This window comes from Vanessa tameamea, chromosome 31, assembly GCF_037043105.1.
Source record: "Vanessa tameamea isolate UH-Manoa-2023 chromosome 31, ilVanTame1 primary haplotype, whole genome shotgun sequence".
Lineage (NCBI taxonomy): Eukaryota > Metazoa > Arthropoda > Insecta > Lepidoptera > Nymphalidae > Vanessa > Vanessa tameamea.
Genome location: NC_087339.1, coordinates 2,841,820 through 2,865,474, shown reverse-complemented (window position 1 = coordinate 2,865,474; position 23,655 = coordinate 2,841,820). Strand labels below are relative to the sequence as shown.

Below are 23,655 nucleotides of genomic sequence, written 5' to 3'. Positions count from 1 at the left end.
TCAAATCGTGGACATACGACAATTGTATTTTTAGCTGTTAACGCGCAAACTTGCGTGTTTTTGGGGTTGAAATGGACAAAACATTTCGTCCGCGACTTCGTTTGCGAAGAAATGGATTTTTTTACAATGTCTATGAACATTGAGGAGCTGTTTTAGGTACATCACGCTGTTATCAGTAAGAGAATGGATAATAGAAAATACTGGGTCTTATAAAAGATATGCTAAGTTTATTCCGTCACCCCCCATTTTACCCCCTCTATAGGTGAATTAAGTAGCCCGTATCCTTCGCCAGGACTCAAACTCATTCAGGATTCAGCGGTTTAAGCGTGAAGAGCTGACAGAAATTATGTATGTATGTGATCATTATTTTGTTGAGAATTTATTTTTAAACCATGATATCTTCCGAGATATTTATTGAAATCTATTATATGGAAATTTTATGAATATTGTATTTATTTGGATAAGGATTAATATTATATTTATAAAATACCTTCGCAAATAACAAATTGTTTTAGAACAATTTCGTTTACCATTAAGAGGGGATGGACCCTACTCAGAAAGTCTTGCACAAAGACCTTCCATCCAAATTATTAGTCTGTTAATAGAGATTGTAAATATATAATGTTATCATCCTCCCAGAAAAAAAAGATAAGTTTTACATAGTTCATTATTTATTATTTAACTGTCGATTGAACAAAAAACGAAATTGTTGAAGATATAATTCAGCTGGGATGCATCGCCCTCATGTGCGACGCCAGCACGCGTTTGTGCGCGAAGCGTGCGGGGCAATGTGGGGACGCGAGCTGACGCTGCGTGTGCGTGCGCGTGTGGTTGGCGAGGATCTTGTTGGTCTGAAACGCAATGCAACTTCGTGAGTCTTCGAAACGCTGGTGAGTCCAATAGCCTCGAGTGGTAAGACTTACCAGAAAAGGGACTCGGTGTAAAATTGGGAACAGCTTCTAGGCCCCATTTAAGTTTGCCGTAGTAAGTTTTGAGACGTGTTTGGAAAGGAACAAAAGCAGAACTTTATTTTCGCAAATATATATTAAAATATTGTGTAGAATTTATTGATTTTAACACAAAATGATTTGGAATTAGTCTTATTGAAATAAAGTAAATAGTTAAGTAAATATAAAAATGTGATTTTGAAACTCTTTAATTGGGTTTGGTAGGGTAAGCACGAAAATTATAATTGCCTAAAGGGAGAGAAGTAATAAAAAAGTACAAATGGCAACACTCACGGTAAAGCCGCATCCACAAATATGACATATCTTATTTTTGGGCGGTTGGACACCTTCGTGGACTCGTCGACGATGATCTTGTGAATCTAAAATATGTGAAAAATCTGCCTTATATACCAACTGACCCGTTTTAGAACAGCACAGTGGAATAAGCTCTAAGCCTTTTCCCCAACAGGAGAGAAGGCTTTGGCCCAGTGTTAGGACATTTGCAGACTACTTTTGTAGGTGTTCCATTTTCAAATTAATTCATTTATTTAACCTGATGATATACCTTCGTACTGTTGAGTGAACACCTTTTCCAATTGGGAGGAGGTTTGGTCACAGAAGTCACGGGCACGTACGCTCGCACTGACTCACGCAAGTAAGCACGCACAGTTTTTTTTATTAAGTAATAGGACGGGCAAATAGACCACCTTATAGTAACTGGTCCTTACACACCAATGCGCCACCAATATTGGGATCTAAGATGTTATGCTTCTTGTGCCTATAGTTAAACTGGCTGACTCACCTATGAACCTGAACTCAACAATATATCAAGTATACTTAATACGGAAGAATATCTGGTGCTTGGGTGGTACGTACCCAGGCAGGCTTGCAATACAATAAGTCTCGTATGACGGGTCTCACCTCACAGCCTCCCTCGGCCTGTGTCTAACACTGTTCGCCAAGTGCCACTTGTAGCGATACGGGTCGGCGTATTCGACATCGCACTCGACGCAGTAAGCCGTCGCCGATGGCGGTCCGTGGTGCACTTTGTTGTGCAGCCACAGGCTGTTGTAACGGGCGAATGTCTTCTTACAGATATTGCAGTCTCGTGTTGAGTGTTTTTTCCTGAAATATTGACGAGTTTTTAATTGATGCCCTAATTATTATTCCGTCGTATTATTATTGGTTGAGATCTAAATAGCCTGTAATCTTCAGTGTTGCCGAAACGTTATGATCTTCTTCTTCTGGGTCGGCGCGGCATGTCTTTCCCTTCCATTCCCTATTAAACGTCATCCGATCGTTCACATCCATCTCTCTCATATCCTCACACATTCCATCCATGTCTTCTTAGGTCGTCCTCTTCCCCTCCCTCCCCCTCCGCTCTTTCTCATCACTGTTAGTGACACGTGTCTCAATCGTGTTATCGAAACTAGAATATAAATAAAAAATGCCATCACCTTATATGGGTGATGAGACTGTCCTTCAACTTGTATCTTAGCCCACAATAGTCACAGATGTGCGTCTCGTGGACGTCTCTGTAATGTTTGTAGAACTCACGACGAGCGCTAGAACAGAGAATGATGTTTAATATCGAGGGCTCTGTGCACCCTCTCTCAGCCACCTGAGTGCCTTCCAGATATTCCACCGCCGAACAGCAACACTCAGTATCACCTGTAAGGGAACACTGACCTGAACAGTCCGTTACACTTGAGACACTCCATCGCCTTACTCCCGTGCTGCGCACGCGCATGGATTCTCGTGTCGTCCTCGCTGTAGCACTTGTAATCACACAGCTTGCAGTAGAACATGTAGTAATGGCTGAACAGATGCGACGACAGACTCTGTACGTCGGCGAACCTCGATCGGCAAATGTCGCAAACGTGGATGCCGACGCTCTGGAACACAAATGTACTCGCAATGTTATCGAAGAGGTTTGGACCTCACGTCGCTGGGCTGCGGGTTTGTGGATAGGTGTTGCAGAATCGAGCATGAGGCGCATTATATAAACTGATATTCATTATAACAGTATAATAGAGAGAACTTTGCGAGAAGAGAGTGAAATTACAAAAATCTGTTTCGGTTTATGCCAGGTTGAGGGACAATGGATGCTATCTTTGAACTCCGCTAATTGTGCGAGAAGTACAGACGTGCTCACAAGAACATACACATGGTGTTCATTGATCTCGAGAAAGCCAACGATAAGGTGCCTCGTGAAGTGTTATGGTGGGCATTGAAAGAGAAAGGTTTGCCTGGGAAGTATGTGGAGTTAGTCCGTGCTATGTACAGGAGATCCTGTACTTACATCCGATCGTCTGCCGGCAACACCGACCAGTTCAGTTTGGCTGTAGGATTGCACCAAGGGTCGGCTCTAAGTCCTTACCTCTTCCTGCTGATTATGGACGCCCTAACGGCGGACATACAGGAGGAGGCACCCTGGTGCATGCTTTTTGCCGACGACATTGTACTGGTTGGTTAAGATGGATTTGAGATCCAGAGCAGATTAGAAAATTGGCAACAGAAACTGGCGAATGTTGGCTTGAAAATCAGTAGAACGAAGACCGAATACATGTTCTGCGATTTCGGCGGTCTCTTCAATCCTGAAGCCATAGCGCTTGATGGCGTGGCCCTTCCAGTCTGCTTCGACTTCCGGTATCTCGGTTCACTCATTCAAGGCGATGGCGAAATAGATCGAACGGTGAAGCACAGGATTAACACAGTGTGGATGAAAAGGCGGCAGGTTACGGGAACAATTTGTGACCCCCCTATTCCCCTTAAACTTAAGGGGAAGATCTATAAGACCATGGTCAGACCTTCTGTTCTATATGGATCAGTGTTGGGCTACAAAAGAGATGACTGAAAGACAATTGCATGTGGCGGAGATGAGAATGCTGAGAGGAATGTGTGGTGTTACGTGAATGGATAGAGTAAGGAATGAGTACATAAGAGAAAGTTTGAAAGTGGCACCGGTAATCGAGAAGCCTATGGAAACCGGCTGTCATGTAATGGGCATGTTGCGGAGGAATGAGGACCATGTTGTGAGAAAGGTTTTGAGAATGGATGTGGATGGATATATATATATATAGACGTGGCTCAGTAGGGATATGGGTCGATAGTTCTTTAGCAGGGTCTTGTCTCCCTTTTTGAAGAACAGGACGACCACAATCCTACTCCACGCCTCCGGAGTTCTCTCTTCGAAGAAGACAGAGTTAAAAAACTCCCTCAGTACAGGTTTACCTTCTGCTTTCAATAGCTCTGTTGTAACGCTGTCCTCTCCAGAGGCATTTCCATTTTTAAACTATTTAAGAGCAATCTCGATTTCGCCAATACTGACTTCTGGCAGGGCTTCGGTGAAATGGCGTATTAATATAGCTCTAGGATCCTCATTTTCGAGATCAGGTCTGGACCTGATGACCGGGATCTGATCTCGATGCATGCGATGCGTATAACCGGCCGTAGAAGTCCTCTACTTCCGAAAGAACTGCCGGCTTGGAAGAAACGACTTCTCCACTTGCTGTGGTCAACCTCGTCAGGTAGCTCCTTCCAAGAGATTGTACGAACACCTTAAACCCCGATTCTGCTCGATGGCTCTTTCAATCGTAAGAGTATTGGAGCACCGGAGGTCGTGTCGTACGCGCTTGCTGATCTCTTGGTTTAGTTGCCGTTTCTCTGACGAAGTGACAAGTGGGTTTTCTCGTCGTTTTTTCATTAGCCCTAAAGTCTCTTCCGAAAGTTTAGACTTTTTGAACTTACGCTGCATGATACAAAATTTCGTGCCTTCTTCCCTGAGAATTTGAACTACATTTTTGAGGATCTGGTTTACGTCTGTTGTGGTTTTCATGGCAGCGAATCGGACTGGAACAGTCAAACATGGAGATCCCGCAATGGTTTGGAGCAGGGTTGGTCGGAATCACGGCGCTCCACACCCTGAGTGAGTGTGCTGCGTGGGGGCCCCAGAGGCACACCCTTGCGGCGACTATGGGCGGAGACCTCTCGCTGCCGAGCATCGTCAACGAAATGCTCGGTAGCGAGACGTGCTGGTCGGAGATGCGCTCCTTCTGCGAAAACGTGATGTCGCAGAAGGAAGCCGCGGAGCGGGAGCGGGAAGAGGATGCCGCTGCAGACCCGCTCCGCCGAAGACGACCGGGGAGGAGGAAGAAGCGCTACGCGCACCTTCTCCCCCCGCCGCAATAGGCGTCGCAGGGACTAGGGGGGGTCTCAGTACCCCGAGAACCCCCTCTAGGTGTTGGAGGCCCGCATAGGCGGGCCGACCGTCAGGGCGTCACGGTAGCATGCGCAAGCGATCCCGTGGCGCCCACCGAAAGACGGAGAGGGTACCGCTGGTTTTTTAGTGGGTAAACCCGGCGTACTTGGGCGCACTCGGCGTCCAGGGCTCCGGGGAGTCCCCCCCCCCCACCTTCCATCACGTGGGGGAAGCGCGTAACGCGTTATTCCAGCGAGGGAAAAAAAAAAAAAAAAGGGGTTGGTCGGAATGTGTACTTCATCAGACTGACGCGCTCGGCCTTAAAATTGATATTCAGAGAGCCTCGGACAAGTCGGTGATCACTCCCGGTATTGAACCTGTTGAGCACTGAGACGTCTCTGAATATGTGCCTCTTGTTCGTCATGATGAAGCCATCTCATTTTTGGTCAGTGTCGGGGCTTTGACACGTCCACTTCCTCTGAGGCTGCTTCTTGAAGAAGGAGTCCATCAAGAAGAGCCCCTCCCGTTCGAGGAAGTTGACAAGCGTTTGCCCCCTATGATTTCTGCTTCCAAATCCATCGGTCCTACTACCGATTCGCTACTATTCTGTACTCCCACTTTAGCGTTGAAGTCCCCCATGACAACGTTATAGTGGGTTTTCGTGGTGAAGTGGAGGGCCCTCAATATGTCACCGAACATTTCCTCCACTTCATCGTCCGAGTGTGTCGAGGTCGGTGCGTACGCTTGCACCACCTTGAGGCTGTACCTCTCAGTGAGCTTTACAATGAGGTACGCTACCCTGTTCGACAAACTGGAGATTTCCACAACGTTGTCAGCTAGGGACTTATTAACCACAAACCCAACGCCACCTTGGGATTGATGGTCTCTCTCTCGAAAGTACATTAGTTGGCCCGAGGGTTACGGTGTCCTCTCCGTCTCTACGGCCTTCACATAACCCTAATATGTGCCACCTAATTTTCCCAAATTCCACCTCGAGTTGCGCTAGATGCGAGTCAAGCCGTAGCGTGCGTAGTTTTGGTTGCCTCTCGTAGCCCGGTAATTCTTAGCACCCCCGTCCCGCCGTTACCATCGTCACCACCATGACGAGGAATAGCGGGACTGCCGGGAACTGGGGGCCGTGGCTTACTTTTGTTCAGCATTTAGAGGTGTTGCCCATAATCGCCACGCTGGGCAGGCGGGTTGGCGATCTCAGGACGCAGCTTCTCGCACCGGGAACACTGCTGCCCGTCACCGGCCTGTGATATTTAGCTACGCCTATATTTTTATGGTTATACCGCCATCAGTCGGTCGCCAGAGCCTGGTTTGCTGGTCGGCAGGGTGCATCACGGGCAGGTGAGGTTGGCTTGGGGCGTTAAAGTGTAGTTTGCGCCCTCTTACATCCCAAATAGTATATATTATATTTAAAATTTTTGTTTCATAATAATCAAATATGCCCATTTTTAAGGAATGGCCCTTACGTTACAACACACTTATTAATAACGTCATACGGAACAAAAACAATTACGGAAGTTCCGGCAATTCTTTAATACATTTCAACGGCAGCAAGAGTTAAGATAAACAAACCTTAGAGTTAAATATTCCATAAGATTTGCTAATCAATTTGCTATATTATGCACTACAAACTTCCAAAGACTTCCAAAGGTCGGATCAACACAACGAACACTATAGATAATTTAGATTTCAACCAATGACGTCACGACAATTCAAGGTCAAAGTTGTTTATAGATCTTAATTCCTCCTGCCGTTGAAATCGACTTCACCAAATCAGAGTGTAGTTTAATTCTCACCTTATCGTGATACTGAATGTTGTGTTCCATCAAAGTTTCTCTATTATCAAATCTTCGTATACACGACGAACATCTGAACTCGCTATTCGTATAACATTCCTGCTTCCTGCGTTCTTCTAAAACCTCTTGCAATATCTTAATACTGAACGAAACCTTCTTGAACATTTCACTAAAATCTTCAATCATTCTGAACTTTGGTTCTCTGTTTACAAGCACGCGTCTCTTCGCCCATTTGTTCCTATCAACCGTTTTCTCTTTAGGCGTTTCTTCTTCCTCGTTTGTTAGTTCTTCCAGAGGTTCGTCTTCACCTACAGAATCTTTGTCAGACGTGCCTCCGTGATCTTTGATTTGGTCATCGTTCTCGCTGTTCATCTGGTATCGTGTATTTTCCTCTGACAAGTATATACTGTTTGGACTCGAGTCACTGAACACAACTGTCGTCAAACTGGATAGCGAGACTATATTCTAAAAACAACATAAATTTAGTAAGTTATAATTCACGACTTATCGATTCAACTGATCATCTTGCGTTTCAGCATATAGACTGTCAGGGGTACAGAAATGACATAGGCCACCAGACATCTAAGATACAGTCCCCCCCCCACACGAAGGTAGAATCCACGGGCGGAAACTAGTACACATGTTAAGTGAAAACAAAATGAAGTTTAATAGAAAATAAATAGATTAACAAACTAACTTGTTGCATCTGCAGCATCTCGTTAGCCTGTCTGATTCTATTCTGAAACTGTTCGACGTTCCGCAGCAACGCGTTACACTCCCAACAGACGAGCGTCGCGTCGAATGTAACATCACCCTGTAAGAAGTTATATTCAACATTAAATCAAAACTAATCAAGTAAAATAAAATCTTTATAAAGATAACACAAATACAAAGACACACACACACACACACACACACACGCACGCACGCACGCACGCACGCACGCACGCACGCACGCACGCACGCACGCACGCACGCACGCACGCACGCACGCACGCACGCACGCATCCCATTAAAATAACCTTAAACTAATCCAAATCATAGATGAACCAAGGGCGCGACAAACAACAATGACACGACTGTAGAGATACAATTACAGATAAAGTAAGTCCGCTCACATGGTCCTGATATTCGTCGTACAGTAACCTCTTATAGATCTCTTCGTATTTGCCAATCGGAAACATCTTCCGACCGACGCTGAGACAAATGTGGCATTGCGGGTGATCCTCCTCCATTTTGATTTCATCTTTGATGTGCAACTCGCTTTCGAGTTTCTGAAACGAGGATCAGCTCGAAGTATTGATGAACACATCTGTTTTCAGGAGATGTAAAGATTAACGAACATTAAATTCCATGTGTTGTGCTAATATCTCTACTGTATCAAACACTGCATGGCTTTACCGCTATGCCAAATTTAATAACCCTAAATTAAGTCTTTCTAAAAAGTATGAAATCGTCAGTCGGGACAAATGTTAAGTGATTTTTTCAAAATCAATTAAATAAATAAAATCAAAAATTAACTATGATAATTAAATATTGCTCTTTATAATTATATCTCAATTCAATCGAAAAATAAAGAATTTCATTTGTGCTCAATTCTAATCATATGGTTTATCTTATCAATTATTGTTTTTTAATTGATAGTTTAAAAAATTGTATTGTATTTCTTATTTTTAATTATAATGCTTATGTTTAATTCATATTTTCAATAATTACATTGTCTAATATGATAATGCACGGTGAGACTACCTGTAAGTAGAACTTTTGCCTTGATAATTTTGAAATGTAATTTTTTATTTTTTATTTTGGATGTGTAATTGTATCTACTGTTGGTTGTCCTAATGAAAATAAAATAAAACAAATTCAAGTTATACTTTTGCTTATATCTATATATGTGCTTATTCCTTATATCTGTGTAGTTTTGAGTGTACTTTTTTGGAATGTTACTGAATACATCAGTTCCTGTTTGAGCATAAAAGAATATTACTAGATTTCATGAACTCCTCTCTCTGATAAATCTTATATCCTTACCATATCCACATTTACATCAAGTAATGGTTCATTTGTCTCCAGGGCATCATAACAAAATTCCTCTTCCAATTTTATCTTGTATTCCAAAACTTGATTATTATGAAAATCTGAAAATAAAAAGTTTGGTTTAGTGATAATTGTTTAAAGAAAAACGAGCCCAGAGGACAGCTTGAGACAGAGATTTGGAACACGGAACCAACACAAGGTCTTTCTAACAATAAAATCCTTAATATTATAATAACAGCAAACGTTTGTATGTATGGATGTTTGTTACTCTTTCACACAAAAACTACTGAATGGATTTTAATGAAACTTTAACGATAGCATAGATTATACATTAAAGTAACACATGAGGTATAAATGATTAAACCAGCCTCATCAAAGTAAAATTAAGTGAATGTCTTTGTTTTAAATAAAGTTCAACGTGTTTGAACTCTCTGTCTGCTAAAATACAAGTTTAGGTTCTAACATATCCAAAAACTGTGATATTACTGTCTTAGTTAAATGGGGTAAAACTCTGAAAGTGTAGAAGTATTTTGATACAATTTAGAACCTAAGTTTTCATACCTTTTGTGCAAGGTTCAACTACAGTAGTAGCAGTAGGCTCAGTTTTGGTTATTTTAGGTTGTCGAACAACTTCCATTCTTTGCCGTTTGACAAATGTGGATCGGTAAGGATCTGAATGGCAATGAAATTTAGAGGGCAAAACTTTTTCTTTCAAAATTATTTTCTGGCTGAAACCCATTTTGTACTGATAGTAATTTGCCATGTCCTTTTCCATCTGTAACAAACAAACGAGTTAGTCGGGATCATTTAGTGTATGTTTATTGAAATCTTAATACTGTAGCTGCAATTTTTGACTAATATTATGGAAAGCAGGGGTAATATTCGTTAATCGGTAGTAGTTGAAAAATACATTCTGTTAAAAACATAAGAGCTATCATAACCTCAAATCAATAACAAAATATTTATATTCTAAATGTAATTAATTATTAAAAAATACAAATACTATGTTTACTCACATCGAAATGGTCTTCACAGAAGAAAATATTTGAACTACTCGATATGTCATTGGGATCCCTCCGAGCAAGTTGCAACCACTTTCGGCGCACTTCGACATTCTTTGGAACACTTACAAATAGTTTTTCCGGAGTTTTTAACGATGTATTTGTACATTCTGGAACGGCACACCATTTGTAACTCATTTTGTTAAATAAATCAATGTAAAAATGTAAATCCAACCGTACTTTCGTTCTTCGTTTTCAACAAATGTATGTCAATGATAAATGTCACAATTTATACTATACAGGCAAGTGACGTCAGCGACCCCATTGCATCGCCATATAGTCAAAGTATCGTTTTGGCGCGCTATTTAAATATTGATTTAATTTGTTATTTTGCAGCAAATACTTATTTGCTGCAAAATAACCAGAATAAATTAAAAACAACTTTTACTTGGTCCCTCAACCCCTTCTAAATAATATAAAATGGAATTTAAAGACCTGTCAGATACCCTATTGTCATTGTTTGAATTAAAATAAAATCGATTTCGCCTGTACAAATGCTTTAGCAAAAGGTATAACTAAGGTAATTAATATTTTTATATATTAATAATATCTGCAAAGTACAAAAAAGTCGCTTTCGTTTGTAACCTATGACAACCGATTGCAATGTTGCCATTCGAAAATATAATATTTTCTTGTACGGGGAACACATTGAAAAGCCCACACAATAAAATCCAAAGTGTTCCCTACCAAGTCGACTGCGGCTGGTTTACTTTCTATTAATACTGCGATACGACGAACAAGATATCTGCGGCTCAAGCAAAGCACCAACTTTTAGTTGAATTTAATTACCCACAAACTCTATTATTATATTTATTATTATATATTATTATTTAATTAAGTCTTCTTTGAGACGCGTTACATATTGTAGTGTTAGGAAATAGGATTAAAAAGTAGCAACTCCAGTGACGTGCCTATAAAACGGAACGTCAAACGAATGTCGGGGAGCATTTGCTCATCGGTCGTCGGAGGGTTCACACGATTCGGCTGTGTTAAATTAATTATGTTCTATCACTTAATAATTTACTTATGAGTTGCTAATGATTATTTTTGAGAAAAAGATTGTTTAACTTATTTAGTTAACAAATTATTCGTAAGTGATATTTAATTCTTTTCTTCACTTCTGGTTCCTAAAAGTATGTATTGTATGTATGTATTATTGTATGTGGGTTTAGTAATTTTTCAGTTGGGCATTACAAATGAACAAAAAAACATCAAAAATACTTAATTCTATTATTTGTAAATCTTTAGTTAGAGAAAAAAAACTTACTAAACGTAATTATTTTATCAAATATTAAATTTTTGCGCATTTGGGCTTTCAGATAATAAATGGTCACAGAAATAATGGCAAGTATTGCTCGCTAGCGGTCAAATTAATATATCTGTTAATACTAACGCACTTAAAATAATAAAGGCTTATCTAGGGATGATGATACCCCTTCTCCCAGAAAAAGAAAACGAATCCACAATTCATTATTTATTATCCAAGCGAGTCGATTGAAAAAAAAAAATTCTTCAGTAAACGAAACTGTCGAATACATAATTCAGCTGGGATGCATCGCCCTCATGTGCGACGCCAGCACGCGTTTGTGCGCGAAGCGTGCGGGACAATGTGGGCAGGCGAGCTGACGCTGCGTGTGCGTGCGCGTGTGGTTGGCGAGGATCTTGTTGGTCTGAAACGCAGTGCAACTTCGTGAGTCTTCGAAACGCTGGTGAGTCCAATGGCCTTGGCAGTTCTACCAGAAAAGGAACTGTGTAAAATTGGGAATAGCTTGTAGGCCCGACTTTATATTAATACGCATCCCGTTCTAGTTTTAATACGCATTTGGAAAGTAACAAAAGCAGAACTGTATTTTTAGATTACAAATAAGAATTAGGCATAATTTCTTTTTTCGTTAACACAAAATAATTTCAAAATAGTTTTAATAAAATAAATAATTGGAGTTAGATAGGCTTAGAACGAAAGTAATACTAGATTTCAGAAAGGGAGAAAACTTCAAAAGTGGCAACACTCACGGTAAATCCCCGTCCACAAATATGACAGATCTTGTTTTTGGGCGGTTGGACACCTTCGTGGACTCGTCGACGATGTTTTGCAAGATCGGCGTTTCTTCCAAAATACTGGGCAAAAAAACACTTTGAAATAATTTTTAATCGTGGTAATATTATGCACTGCGTCGTGCGTCGTGACTTTAGAGGCATGACCAACAAAAGTTTTTCTGTCAAGAAAATCTCAAGAAGCCCGGAGTTTTGGAGATATCAATGTTTAAACGCATGTGCTTCGGATTGCACGTAGAGCTTCCTTGTCCTACGTCTGAACTCATTCCGGTCAACTCAGAGTCGTCTTTCCATCGAATCATGAGAGTGAACCTGTATTCGCGCACATAATTGTGCACAGTAATACATCCTGCACAGTTATCTTGTCTCCCTTGAGATGTCTGTCAATCAACTTGATGGCATCATAAATATTACATCTTAATGAATGAGATACTGCGCAGGAAAGAGACAACAACAGCGACTCACCTTTTGACACGCGTCACATTTGAACTTGGTAAGCTTCAGGTGGACGAGATCGTAATGGTTCTTCATGTAGATTTTCTTTGAAAATTCTTTATCACAGCCGGGACAACGAACCCTGGAACCAGATAAAATAATACTTAATATGACACCAATGCCGCACAAATCTTGGGAGGTAAGAAGTTATGTCCCTTTGTGCCTGTTGTTACACTGGCTCACTTACCCTTCAAACCGGAACAAAACAATACTAAGTATTGCTGTTCGACGGTAGAATATCTGATGAGAGGGTGGTACCTACCAAGTAACATAATTATTACAATACAATAAGTTTCGTATGACGGGTCTCACCTCACAGCCTCCCTCGGCCTGTGTCTAACACTGTTCGCCAAGTGCCACTTGTAGCGATACGGATCGGCGTATTCGACATCGCACTCGACGCAGTAAGCCGTCGCCGTTGGCGGTCCGTGGTGCACTTTGTTGTGCAGCCACAGGCTGTTGTAACGGGTGAATGTCTTCTTACAGATATTGCACTCTCGTGTTGAGTGTTTTTTCCTGAAATATTGACGAGTTTATAATTTATGCCTTAAAACTTAATCTGATTAACGAAGTCCTTAATGCAATTAAAAAAAAAATACAATCACCCGATGGCATCACTCCAATCGTGCTACGGACATGTGGTCCCGAGTTGGCACCGGTTTTAACGCGTCTTTTTCGGCAATCCTACGCATTAGGCGTCGTCCCGATCTCCTGGAAGACTGCTTTGGTGCATACGATTCCTAAAAAGGGTAACCGCTCAGATCCGTCCAATTATAGGTCTATAGCCATCACCCCCTTATTCTCCAAGGTAATGGATTCCTTGTTAACTCCCAGCTCCTGCGGTATCTAGAGGAGTACCAGCTTATTAGTGACCGCCAGTACGGTTTCCGTCAGGGTCGCTTAGCCGGTGATCTTCTAGTTTACCTTACTCATAAATGGGCGGAAGCAGTTGAGAGCAAGGGGGAGGCATTAGCAGCCAGTCTGGACATAGCGAAGGCCTTCGATCGCGTGTGGCACAAAGCGCTTCTTTCAAAGCTTCCTTCCTATGGGCTTCCCGGGGTATTATGCAATTGGATTACCAGCTTTTTGGCAGATCGGAGCATCAAGGTCGTTGTCGACGGTGCATGCTCCGACTTAAAATTCGTCAATGCTGGTGTTCCACAAGGCTGCGTTCTATCACCCACTCTGTTTCTTCTGCATATCAATGACTTGTTGCAAATCAGTATGTAGTGCATTCACTGCTATGCAGACGACAGTACCGTAGACACCTCATACACCGGCCGTGCTAATATTTCTCGTGAAAACACCGAAGAAAACCGGAACAAACTTGTGTCTGAAATCGAGTCTTCGTTAAACAAAGTCTTGAACTGGGGCCGACTAAACCTAGTCCACTTCAACCCCAAAAAGACGCAAGTTTGCGCGTTAACCGCCAAAAAAACACCATTCGTCGTATCTCCACGATTTAAGAACATTCCGATAGCCGCCACAGCTTGTATCGGAATGCTTAGCGTTGATATTTCGAGCCTCGTTCAGTTCCGCGGTCGATTGGAAGGCAAAGCCAAATTGGCATAAAAAAAAGCTCGGTGTGCTCAGCAAGGCAAGACAGTATTTCACGTCGGCCCATCGCCTAAGACTATACAAGGCGCAAATTCGGCCTCACATGGAGTACTGCTCTCACCTCTGGGCGGGTGCTCCCCAGTACCAGCTCCTTCCATTTGACCGTATCCAACGTAGAGCAGCTCGAATTATCGACGATCAAGCCCTTTCTGATCTGCTCGATCCTTTGGCTCTGCGTAGAGATGTTGGATCACTCTGCATCTTCTACCGAATCTTCCACGGGGAATGTTCCGAGGAATTGTTTGGATTAATGGCAGCTGAATTTCACCTTCGGACATCTCGTCAAAATTCTAAATTTCACCCGCACCACCTAGATGTCCGAAAATCTACAACAGCGAGATTTTTAAGACATTTTCTGCCTCGCACAACCACTATGTGGAACCATCTTTCGCCGGCGGTTTTTCCGAACCGATACGACTTGGGAACCTTCAAAACAAGGGCGTACTCCTTCCTAAAAGACCGGCAACGCACCTGCAACCTCCCTGGTGTTGCAGATGTCCATGGGCGGTAGTAACCAATTTCCATCAGGTGAGCCTCCTGCAAGTTTGCCCCTATAACATAAAAAAAAAAAAAACTATCACCTTATATGGGTGATGAGACTGTCCTTCAACTTGTATCTTAGCCCACAATAGTCACAGATGTGCGTCTCGTGGACGTCTCTGTAATGTTTGTAGAACTCACGACGAGCGCTAGAACAGAGAATGATGTTTAATATCGAGGGATCCGTGCACCCTCTCTCAGCCACCTGAGTGCCTACCAAATATTCCACCGCCGAACAGCAACACTCAGTATCACCTGTAAGGGAACACTGACCTGAACAGTCCGTTACACTTGAGACACTCCATCGCCTTACTCCCGTGCTGCGCACGCGCATGGCTTCTCGTGTCGTCCTCGCTGTAGCACTTGTAGTCACACAGCTTGCAGTAGAACATGTAGTAATGGCTGAACAGATGCGACGACAGACTCTGTACGTCGGCGAACCTCGATCGGCAAATGTCGCAAACGTACATGCCGACGCTCTGGAACACAAATGTACTCGCAATGTTAATAAGACGTTTGGAGCTCATATCGCTGTGCTGCGTGTTTGTGGATAGGTGTTGCAGAATTATCGAGAGAGATGTTCATATAGTATGTATTATATTTATATTTTTTGGTTTCATAAACACACTAATTAAAAACGTCATACGGGACCAAAACAATTGTTCCGTATGGACGTTCCGACATTTCTTTGTTATATTTCAATGGCAGCAGGAATTAAGATGAACAAACCTTAGAGTTACATATTCCATAAGATTTGCTAATCAATTTGCTATATTATGCACTACAAACTTCCAAAGACTTCCAAAGGTCGGATCAACACAACGAACACTACGATAATTTAGATCTCAACCAATGACATCACGACAATTCAAGGTCAAAGTTGTTTATAGATCTTAATTCCTCCTGCCGTTGAAATCGACTTTAGCAAATCAGAGTGTAGTTTAATCCTCACCTTATCGTGATACTGAATGTTGTGTTCCATCAAAGCTTCTCTATTATCAAATCTTTGTATACACGACGAACATCTGAACTCGCTATTCGTATAACATTCCTGCTTCCTGCGTTCTTCTAAAACCTCTTGCAATATCTTAATACTGAACGAAACCTTCTTGAACATTTCACTAAAATCTTCAATCATTCTGAACTTAGGTTCTCTGTTTACAAGCACGCGTCTCTTCGCCCATTTGTTCCTATCAACCGTTTTCTCTTTAGGTGTTTCTTCTTCCTCCTTTGTTAGTTCTTCCAGAGGTTCGTCTTCACCTACAGAATCTTTGTCAGACGTGCCTCCGTGATCTTTGATTTGGTCATCGTTCTCGCTGTTCATCTGGTATCGTGTATTTTCCTCTGACTCCTCCAAGTATATACTGTTTGGACTCGAGTCACTGAACACAACTGTCGTCAAACTGGATAGCGAGACTATATTCTAAAAACAACATAAATTTAGTAAGTTATAATTCACGACTTATCGATTCAACTGATCATCTTGCGTCTCAGCATATAGACTGTCAGGGGTACAGAAATGACATAGGCCACCAGACATCTAAGATACAGCCCCCCCCCCCCAACGATGGTAGAATCCACGGGCGGAAACTAGTACACATGTTAAGTGAAAACAAAATGAAGTTTAAAAGAAAATAAATAGATTAACAAACTAACTTGTTGCATCTGCAGCATCTCGTTAGCCTGTCTGATTCTATTCTGAAACTGTTCGACGTTCCGCAGCAACGCGTTACACTCCCAACAGACGAGCGTCGCGTCGAATGTAACATCACCCTGTAAGAAGTTATGTTCAATATTAAATCAAAACTAATCAAGCAAAATAAAATCTTTATAAAGTAATGATTACACAAATACAAACACACGCACGCACGTACGCACGCACGCACGCACGCATCCCATTAAAATAACCTTAAACTAATCCAAATCATAGATGAACCAAGGGCGCGACAAACAACAATGACACGACTGTAGAGATATAATTACAGATAAAGTAAGTCCGCTCACGTGGTCCTGATATTCGTCGTACAGTAACCTCTTATAGATCTCTTCGTATTTGCGTATCGGAAACATCTTCCGACCGACGCTGAGACAAATGTGGCATTGCGGGTGATCCTCCTCCATTTTGATTTCATCTTTGATGAGCGGTTCGTTTTCGCGTTCCTGAAACGAGGACCAGCTAGAATTTTTCCCGCCCATTCTTTCTTCTTTGTACCCCCTATTCAGGCAAAGGTTAATCGACGATGCAGCCTAGTGTCCGTCTTCATAAGAAGACCAGATACAAAACATATTCAAATTATAATTTCGCTTATATCTATACAGGGTGTTTGGTAGAGGGTCCGACAAATCAAGTGAGCGTGTTTGGGGACCCATTTGGAGAATAGAAAGGATTTTTTTTGGCCAACTCGTATTCTCCAAATGGGTCCCCAAACACGCTCTTTTGATTTGTCGGACCCTCTACCAAACATATATATAGGCCTGCTTATAGCTGTGATATTTTGACTGGTATTTTTTCGAATGTGACTGAATATATCCGTGCATGTTTGAAAATAAAAGCATCTAGGCTATATTCTAGGTTAATATAGGCTATATATATAGTATTAAAGGGCTATAAATCTTAATATTCTAACCATGTCTACGTTCACTTGAAATAACGGTTCATTTGTCTCCGGGGCGTCATTACAAATTTCTTCTTCCAATTTTATCCTGTATCCTAAAACTTGACTATTGTGAAAATCTGAAAATCAAAAGTTTGGTTTAGTGATAATTGTTTAAAGAAATAGCCGAGCCCAGATGCAGGTAAATTCAGCCAATATATAAAACATGGAACACAGAACCGACACAAGGTCTTTGTAAAAATAAAATCCTTAATATTATAGAAAAGGCAAAAGTTCATTTGCAAAAAAAAAAAAACTGAATGGATTTTAATGAAACTTTACAATAATATTGCTCATACATCAGAATAACACATAGGCTATAAATAATTAAACCACTACGAACACTCGGAGACCTCATAAAAGTAAAATTAAATAAATAAATAAAGTCTTTGTTTAAAATAAAGTTCAATATATTTTATATCTCCGTCTGCTAAAATACAAGTTTTAGGTTCTAACGTATCCAAAAACTTATAATGTTCAACTAAATTTACATCACTAATATACTATAAACCAGTACACACAAAACTAGTCAGTCCATAAGGTGTACAAGCCACTAAATATTTAATAGGCATGATGACAGTAATTGAAAATCACTAAATAAATGCAGTTATTTAATGAAACTTGTATTATGGAATACTAAACACCTATTTATCGTTTCATTAAGAGCGGTATTGATAATTATTTCGATAAAATAAAACCACGAATTTCGGATGTTCGCCATATTATCTTAAACACCAATCACAGCGAATGACGTCACGTTTGAGTACAACTGTATTCTGTGGTACGAGTAAACAAACTTCTGTGCTAGTTCTCCGGTTTTATTTACGATTCAGTTGTGTTTAAGAGTTTTTAATTATTCCTAAATCACAAGTGTAATAACACGAATCATTGAACAAGGATTTACAAAGGCAAACAGTGCTAATTTGCCTAAAATCGATGTGTTGATATAATACAGTATTTGAAAAGTTTTTAGAGCAAGGGGAAAAAAAAAACTTAACAACTGTGAATTAATCAAATATCAACCTGATTTTGTTTCTGAGCAAAAGGAGAGTTTGTCTATGAATAAATTAGTACTACAATATAAGGAAAAAGCCTGTGATGCCTTTTTGGAAAGAGTGGTAGTCACTGATACTGATATCAGTAATATTGCCTCTGGCATGAGTTAAGATATGGTAGGCTAACTGCTTCACGCGCCCATGAATTTAGTCGATGTAAAACCACCAATGGCACATTAATTTAAATAATAATGGGAGGAAAAATTCTGACACACCGGCCATGAGATGAGGTAGACTTTTAGAGGATAAAGTTAGGAAGACTGTGAGTGACAAACTAGGAAAAAAAATCCAAAAGCGTGGTTTAATGCTGTCTAAAAACTATCCTACGATAGCAGGATCACCTGATGGGATCTGTGAGGACAGTTTTATAGAAATTAAGTGTCCTATGAGTGCAAAAAATTAAAAAAATATTTAATTGATGACAAACCAACCCAGAAATATTATGTGCAAATGCAGCTACAGATGTACCTAACTAGGCTGAAAAAAGGCTATTACTGTGTAGCTGATTGCAACTACAGTGCAAATGAAAATGTTAAAATAATAAGTGTCATATATGATGAAATTTTTTCATCAAATTTTCTTAATGTTATAGTTCATCATCATGGAAAAATAATGTTTAGCCATTATTATACCAAAGCACTGAATAAGTTTCGTGTAAATAAAATACAATATTTGAAAGAAAATCAGTTTTATTTAATTAATGAGTCCTGTAGGTTTATTAAACCGCAGCAAATAGTGATGACATCATCGAGCTCTTTAGCCAAATTAAGGTTTACACAAGCATGTGGAAGTTATATTCACGTAAACGTCAAATTACTCTCTCCTCGTGTATTCTCAGGCTGGCAATTTGTTCTGTTTCCCTTGCCTCGCTTTTTGATAATTTAGTCCCTGTTGTTGCACTTCGAGGCCGTACTAACTGAACACCCTTCTTCCTTAAATATTGTTCAACATGTTTGAATCCTCTATCAGCCATGACACACATGCCTGGTTGCAAATATTCTATAAAATCACACGATTCTACCAAACATGTATCTGTTATCCTTTCTCCATAACCTGGTGAAATATAATTCACTAAACCGTTTGGGGTACAGGACACAAGATACTTGATGGTGGTAGCTTTTTTGTACTCTGACCATGACAGAGCTTGATTAATAGCTTTTGAAGGCTTTTGCACTTCTATTTCTAGGCAGTCTATGATACAACTTACATTATGGTATTTGTGTCTAAAAGCCATAGGTAAGCATTGTTTTATTAAATTATTATCTAATGTCACAATAAAGGGTCGCATAACACTAGCTATTAATGGTATATTTTTTAGAAATATTTTGCTAGCATATGTTGGTGTCATACAAAAATCATCACCAAGTTCTCTGAATGGATTAATCAGCCTTATTTTTTTTAAACAGATAAGAATATGGTTAGCAGGAATACTTAATGCTTCTTCAATTAATTCTATTAAGTAGTAACCGCTTTTAGGTACTGCAATGTAAGAACGGGGATTGTTCATTATTTTAAGCAATGTACACTTCAGAATTTTTTGATGCTTCCTGTCTTTTGTCTTCTTCAATTAGTTCACTGCAATCCGATGTACATTTAGCTTGTTGTGATATTATTGATGGTGAAGAAGATGGTGTATAAGAAATATCATTATCGGGTTGCTCAATTATTAACAGGATTTTAGAAGGTAAGGTTATATATATTCTTTCTAAATTTTCGTGCTAAATGTTGAAGTTTTAGCAGTAATGCAACTTTTCATTTTAAATGGTGATGTGGAGACAGATTGTTGAAAAGGTTTCAAAGGTGATGTCATCTGGTTTACAACATTCATTTGTGTTTGGATCGCTTTACTTCTGAACTTAAATGTCATATGTACTTGAATCGCTTTGTCTGTTGTCTTATATGCCTCTTCTTGTGGAATGTGATCAACATAAGTTTGTAAAACAGTAGAAGAATTTAAAAAAAAATAGTTACACTATTATACACTACCTTACTAATACAAAAACTATTAGTTATTTGTAAGTATATTTTAACAGTAAGAGATCATATTGCTTACAAAATAATGACATGTACCACCTACCTGAACTTCCAGGTGAAGTTTCTCCAAGTTCCACCTGTTTTGTAGCAACAGTTCTTTCATCTAAATCTTTTTCACATTCTTTGATCAAAGTTTTTCTTTGTTTTTTACGAATATATGATCGGTCTGGAGCATCAGATGTTCTTTTTCTTCTATCTGGTTGGCAATGATATCTTGGGCATACACCCGGGCTTCATGCGGATCTGTGACACTGATCCCATCAAATGATTTTCCATATAGTTCTCCATATCATTTGGCATCTGAAATTATAATAATAATACGTATTACAACAGTAGTGTAACGTAAACAGCTAACCTCAAATAAATTATTTCTATATTAAATTTAGATCTCAAAAAAGACATATGTAATTTTGAGAATTTTTAATGTAAATTAAATAAATACTTACGTCAAAATGATCTTCACAAAAATAAAGGTGAGTACTAGACAATATCGCTTTTGTATCTCGCCTTGCAAGTCTAAGCCACTTGTCTCGTATGATTTTCTTTTGCGGAACGAACACAAATAACTTGTTTGGGGTTTTTATTGAAGTGTTCTCACACTGCGGGACCGCACACCATCTGTACACTTTCGAATTCATATTCAGAATCGCAAATTATTAAATTCTTTATTGAGCTTAAACAAAAAGCTGTGTTGACGTTTTATACTACTCAACCGTGACGTCACGAGCGCTGCCATGACACTGGCTTGCGTTTTGGTGCGAATTTTAAATCTAAAAACTAGTGTCCTCTTTTCCTACTAAAACTTAACTGAAACCAAAAATATGATATTAATTGTAAATAATGTATGTTTTCGAACATTATAGGATAGTTTTTCAAAACGTGTCATCATGCCTAATAGGCATTTGTATTCGCTTTCTTATACTCAGACCAAATCATAGCCATTGTTGACTTATGAATTTAAATTTTCAAGTAACATTGTTTTATTGTTTCAGGACTAAAAGTTTATATATTAGGAGACAGCGCCTTGCTTATCAGCGGTAACTTAGGTAGAAATATTTGACTAGTTTGTGAAAGTAATAACCCAAAAGCATCAGTCATATGCAAAAAAATTCTTTTAAGTCATATTTTTGTCAAACACAATACAATTTATTGTTCTGTTCATACAAAAGAAAAATAAATTGTATGCTTCCTTATTATATCTACCAAAAAATAAAGTTCCTTTGCTATTCCCGGATACAGTCTGCTAAATTTCTTAATTGCAGATAAAGTGTCTTGGTAATTTAACTTTTGTTCTTCTAGTTTAAATTCCTCAGGTAAGTTACTGTCAGAATAAGCCTTGGACTTAGATGGCTTAACAATAATGGTATAAGTGACAGTTCACTAACAGATTTTTCTTCAAATATAACCGAATATGTTCATTTAGCAGAACTTGTCTCCAGATATACTCGGTTTAGCTATTTGGCCTCCGTTCATATGTTGCGAGACACACTTGATTTTATCAAGGAAATAGGTTGGTCATTTATTTTGTATTTGATCTGGGTAGATAGGCACTTCTATAATGAGCTGAGATATTTGCTTGTAATGATTTTCTTTCCTGTGATAGTACTTGAGCTTGGATTCACTTGTCAGCGGTCAGTGTTTGCACTTGGGTTGCCTTATTCACTCTACTTTTCTCAAATTCAAGTACTAACGTAATGTAACATAAATTCTAAATATGTAAGTGTACTCAGTAGCACTATGCTAAGGATACAGTAACCATTAGTGCCATCTTCAGTACATTTGGACCGTATACCTGATTTAGATGATGTTGCTGTTGGTTCAATGTAGTCTTCAGATAGCTTGCTGTTTTCAGTCCCTGGAACATCCAGCCCTTGCGTGTTTGTTAGAGTTGACCGTCTAGCACTAGGTGATCTGCATTTTTTCTTAGTATTAAAACTAAATCTGGATGGGATGGTGTTTACTTTCATTTTAATATGTTTTACAGATCCCATTATTTTGTATTCCATATAATTCGCCATATCTTGTTCCAACTGAAATAATATGCATTAAAAGCTAATTAGTTAATGGCTTTCATAGTCATTTTAGGTTATGCTACCATCAACTTTATTTATACGTATACAGGAAAGATGGCAAAGTATTATTAGATTTTAATCAGGGGTTTTTACTTACATTGAAGTGATCCTCACATAAATACAATCGACTTTTAATTGATAATGACTTAGGATCACGTTTTGCGAGTTTCAACCAAACATTCCTCATTTTAATATCATCTGGCACTTTGATAAACAACTTTTCTGTAGTTCTAATGCTAGTATTTGGACAACTAGACACTATGCACCAACGATAGCGATGGTAATTCATTATTTTTTTGGCAAAACAGCAAATATTTAAAGGTATTAACGTTGAATGTCGAATGCCACTCGTACGTCATACATGACTATTGTTTTTACCAATATTACGTCACCAAAATGACAGCGTTTTGAGAATTGCCAATTAAAAAAGTTTCAAATTTAATTTAAATTTATGGGTTTTATTTTTCCGAAATATATTCTTAGTAACTTTTTAATTTTTATTTGGAAATTTAACATTTTGAAGTACTTTTTCGAAGATAGTAGAATACCCTATTGTTTAACACACAGACACAAAATATTCATGTATGTAAATATAAATATAAGTTCGATATGATCCCTTGTGGACTAACAATAATAACCTATACAATACTAGTTGTCGCCCGCGGCCTTGTTCGTGTTGTAGAGAATAGTCCTCATTAATGAAGTATGTCCTTGGGGTTTAAGCTTTTCCAACCAACCAAAGAGTAACCGACAGAGTTCCTTTCATATTTATAATTTTAGATGAATAAAATGAACCTAGTCTTAAAAAATTCAACTAATAACTGTATACTCGCCGTTTTCACTTGTGATGCCGGATGTTGATGGAGATTCAATTTTGTTCGGAAATATATCTTGCATAACGTCCATACGCCGCCGTTTGCTTACGGCAGATCGCGGCTGCGGCGGCGCGGTGCGTTTCTTTCTGTCCGGTTGACAATGAAATCTCGACGGCAAACAGTCTGGTTTCATTCTTTTTTTGCCGACAAATCCCATTACACTGTATTGAATGTAATTTTCCATGTCATTGGGCAACTGTGAAG

The 23,655-nt window shown here is 39.5% G+C and overlaps 2 protein-coding genes and 2 pseudogenes across 4 annotated transcripts; 1 reads left to right on the top strand and 3 right to left on the bottom strand.

Moving 5' to 3' along the window:
- Window positions 1-663: 663 nt before the first annotated feature.
- Window positions 664-10,292, bottom strand: LOC113391372 (zinc finger protein 570-like). The gene is made up of 10 exons (XM_064220094.1): window positions 10,010-10,292; window positions 9,555-9,768; window positions 8,988-9,094; window positions 8,075-8,230; window positions 7,654-7,770; window positions 6,957-7,421; window positions 2,637-2,842; window positions 2,405-2,512; window positions 1,869-2,072; window positions 664-851 (listed from the first exon to the last, which is right to left on the bottom strand). Exons 1-10 carry the CDS (start codon window positions 10,190-10,192, stop codon window positions 743-745), a joined length of 1,869 nt encoding a protein of 622 aa, XP_064076164.1. The 5' UTR covers window positions 10,193-10,292; the 3' UTR covers window positions 664-742.
- Window positions 10,293-11,521: 1,229 nt separating this feature from the next.
- LOC113391369 (PR domain zinc finger protein 5-like) lies at window positions 11,522-22,906 on the bottom strand. 3 transcript variants are annotated; one of them, XM_064220091.1, is made up of 12 exons: window positions 22,674-22,906; window positions 22,297-22,534; window positions 17,389-17,495; window positions 16,766-16,921; window positions 16,418-16,534; window positions 15,714-16,184; window positions 15,035-15,240; window positions 14,803-14,910; window positions 12,917-13,120; window positions 12,575-12,707; window positions 12,068-12,172; window positions 11,522-11,724 (listed from the first exon to the last, which is right to left on the bottom strand). In XM_064220091.1, the coding sequence occupies exons 1-12, from the start codon at window positions 22,863-22,865 to the stop codon at window positions 11,596-11,598; spliced, it is 2,166 nt and encodes a 721-aa protein (XP_064076161.1). In that variant the 5' UTR covers window positions 22,866-22,906; the 3' UTR covers window positions 11,522-11,595. The 3 variants fall into 3 exon arrangements, with proteins under 3 accessions (XP_064076161.1, XP_064076162.1, XP_064076163.1); XM_064220092.1 differs by having other exon boundaries at window positions 11,522-11,715; window positions 12,047-12,172; window positions 12,575-12,686; XM_064220093.1 differs by lacking the exons at window positions 12,068-12,172; window positions 12,575-12,707 and having other exon boundaries at window positions 11,532-11,724.
- On the top strand, window positions 17,582-19,117 carry LOC135194513 (uncharacterized; annotated as a pseudogene).
- Window positions 19,160-20,607, bottom strand: LOC135194512 (uncharacterized; annotated as a pseudogene).
- Window positions 22,907-23,655: the final 749 nt, after the last annotated feature.